The sequence below is a fragment of the Petaurus breviceps genome, unplaced genomic scaffold, assembly GCF_028583685.1.
Source record: "Petaurus breviceps papuanus isolate PSGF00001 unplaced genomic scaffold, PetGlider_PUasm1.0 78, whole genome shotgun sequence".
NCBI lineage: Eukaryota > Metazoa > Chordata > Mammalia > Diprotodontia > Petauridae > Petaurus > Petaurus breviceps.
Genome location: NW_027186502.1, coordinates 2,744,205 through 2,747,201, shown reverse-complemented (window position 1 = coordinate 2,747,201; position 2,997 = coordinate 2,744,205). Strand labels below are relative to the sequence as shown.

Below are 2,997 nucleotides of genomic sequence, written 5' to 3'. Positions count from 1 at the left end.
GGGGGGGGGAAGACAAAGCAATTGGGGTTAAGTGACTTGCCCAAGGTCACACAGCTAGTACTTGTGTGTCAAGTGTCTGAGGCCTGATTTGAACTCGGGTCCTCCTGACTCCAGGGATAGTGCTCTAGTACCCAGATGGGTTAGTACCACCAGTACCACCTAGCTGCCCCACTTGAGACCCTTCTGACTTTATGAGAACAGGGTGGAGTATATACCCTGAATTGTACTTTATACAACTGAATATAACAAAACTAAACTGTATAGCCAGATCTGTATAGTCATCAATTTTAATCCCTTTGGACCTCATTTAACTTTCCCACAGAATTTTTTTTCCCCCAGAGACTTGAGTTTCTGAATTGCTGTAGCATAGCTAATGTGTGTGAGCAAGGATGCGATTAAACATTTGAGAGGTGGTTTTCACTGTCTCTGTGAGGTTGCATGTATAGGTACTTATGTACCATAAGCTGGTTCCTAACTACATTAATGGGACATCTGTCCTAATCAAGGCATAAGCTGTTGAACACACAGTATAAAAGCTCAGGGTCTGAATGCAGGTTCTGGGCTTTGTCAGGGAGTGGCCTGAGTGTCTGTCAGCTTCATCAGAGTATATGGAGTTTCAGGAAAGGTTTATTTCCTGTGGCCACTTTGGAACTCAGGGAATTGCCCAAAAAGCTATCTCTTGAATTAGTTGCATATAGAGTATTGAATGTGTAATTTCTTCCTTTTTGAATTTAGGTAGGACTTCCCTTTGATCTTGTGTATGATCAAAAGAAAAGAGTGAATATTGTCTGTTTTCCATTTGGTTTTCTTCATATGTGTAATTTCTTTTGTTTTATTATTCAATAAATTAACCCATTTATTGTTGGACTGTGGGCTAGAGATATTTGATAAGATTTTACTGGTCTTTCAATTCCTTCAGTCTTCTGATGGCAGATTTGACTGTGACTGCAGAGGTGGTATTGTAGGTCCATGCACCACCAGCTACTGTTTTCATACAGGATCCACAGTGCCAGATACCCACAGCCCATCTCTTCATTTTGGTCTTGCCACAGAAAGAGCAGGTATACTTGGCATGCTGGCTAATTTCAATTTTCTTCACCATTTTCCTGAAGGATGCACCATAACGTGTTCCATATTTACCAACAATTCCGACCTTCTTGGTATGTTTAGCCATGTTATCGGCTCTGGGGCTGGAGCTTGGAGAGGCCATATGTGTAATTTCTAACTTATTAAGTCATTTAGACCTGGAATTTATTTATTTTATATCTTTTTCTTTGATTTGTCATTTTTTTAAACGGAGGGTTAAAGTCCTCTACTGAGGACAATCCACGATGAAGACACCAAGGTCATCCACTGCACCCCAGGCCATCCATTACCAGTCATCTTGACTTCCGTTTTGCCACTGGACTTCAATGACTCTGGAAGAAAGAGTAAGGCTGAGACTTTGTGCAATTTTGCCTTTCTTAGACCCAGTTCACAAGCAAGTCAAGACATCGCCCCATGATATCATTAGTCCTCTGCAAAAACTAAGGATGAACAACAACAATTTTTGGCAATTCATATTTTTTCCCAATTTTTTCAATCTATTCTTGTAATTACTATTCATCTTTTTAAAATGAATTTAAATTGTATTGTTAAATCATTAACTTAGTGTTTTAAACTATATTATTAAATTGTATTAATATTTGGTGCTTTAGTAGGAGCACACCCTTAACTGTTCCCCCATGCAGGTTGGGTTAATTTTTTCCCTTAAAATATATTGAGACATTCCTTGAGAGTAGGATGGCTCAGGGGACTGCAGGCAGACGGCTGACTTGGCTGCTTTGTTGTCTGAGTACAGGGAAGCCACCAGGTCCTGAGCGACAGGGTTGCTAATGGTGGGGTGTGGCACCCTGGCTCTTGGAGGTTTGTCTGGTAGATCAAGATGACTAATGCAGGTTAGGCAGTTTTGCTCAGTTGAATCAACTTGACATGACTTTAGTGAGTATCCTCGATGACTAGCCATCTTCTGCTAAGGTTAGTTAAATATCCTTTTGTCAAATATTGAAGGAGCTGCAAATGTTCCATTCCCCCTCCCCCTGCCATAGGCCTGAGTCAGGCCTATCCCAGGACAGGTGCATTAAGAATTGTTACATATTTAACTCATCTTCCTTTTTTTACCATGAATTAATATCCTTGCCAGTGCTTTTTTTGAAAAATAAGTTTTTATGGATATCTTTTGCTTTTACATCATCTATATTTCTTCTAGTATTCCTCTCCTTCCCACTTCCCAGAAAGCTCCCATATAACAAAGAATATTTTTAAAGAAAAAAAAAAGCAGAGGAAAAAGAGAAAAAAATAAGTAAAACCAACCAATTCATTGAAAAAAATCTGAAAATAAATGCAATGTTCCACACCTGAGAACCTCCCACCTCTGCACAGGAGTGGCTGGAGATGTTTTCTTTGTGCTTTGTTCTTTCTAACTTGGCAGCATTCATTTTTTATTGGCATGGGATTGCTGTTCATTTTATTTACCTTGCTTTAGTTTTATATTGTTTTCTTAGTTCCATTTACTCCACTTCATCAGTTCGTGTAAATCTTTCCATGCTTTTTCTTATTCATCATGTTTGTCACTTTTCCTAGCACAATAACATTCCATTGCATTCGTGTACCACAATTTATTTACCCATTTCCTGATTGATGGGCATCTACTTTTGTTTCTAGTTCTTTTCTACCACAGAAAGTGCTGCAATAAATATTTTGATGTATATAAGGACTTTCTTTTTATTAATGACTAATAGTGGAATCTCTGGGATCAGTGGGTATGGATATCTTGGTTACTTTATATGTACAAATTCAAATTGATTTACAGAATGATTTACTAATTCACAGATCCACTAACTATCCACTAGTGACCTCATCTTCCCATAATCCCTCCAACACCTGATTAATCCTATCTTTTGGCATCTTTGTTGGTCTGCTGGGTGTGAGGTGAAAAAGGGATGTTTATCCTTGCTT

At 38.7% G+C, this 2,997-nt stretch overlaps 1 protein-coding gene across 1 annotated transcript; it reads right to left on the bottom strand.

The window, feature by feature from the left end:
• Nucleotides 1-893: 893 nt before the first annotated feature.
• On the bottom strand, nucleotides 894-1,208 carry LOC138175566 (large ribosomal subunit protein eL43-like). Its single transcript, XM_069106039.1, has one exon. The coding sequence runs from the start codon at nucleotides 1,172-1,174 to the stop codon at nucleotides 896-898; it is 279 nt and encodes a 92-aa protein (XP_068962140.1). The 5' UTR covers nucleotides 1,175-1,208; the 3' UTR covers nucleotides 894-895.
• Nucleotides 1,209-2,997: the final 1,789 nt, after the last annotated feature.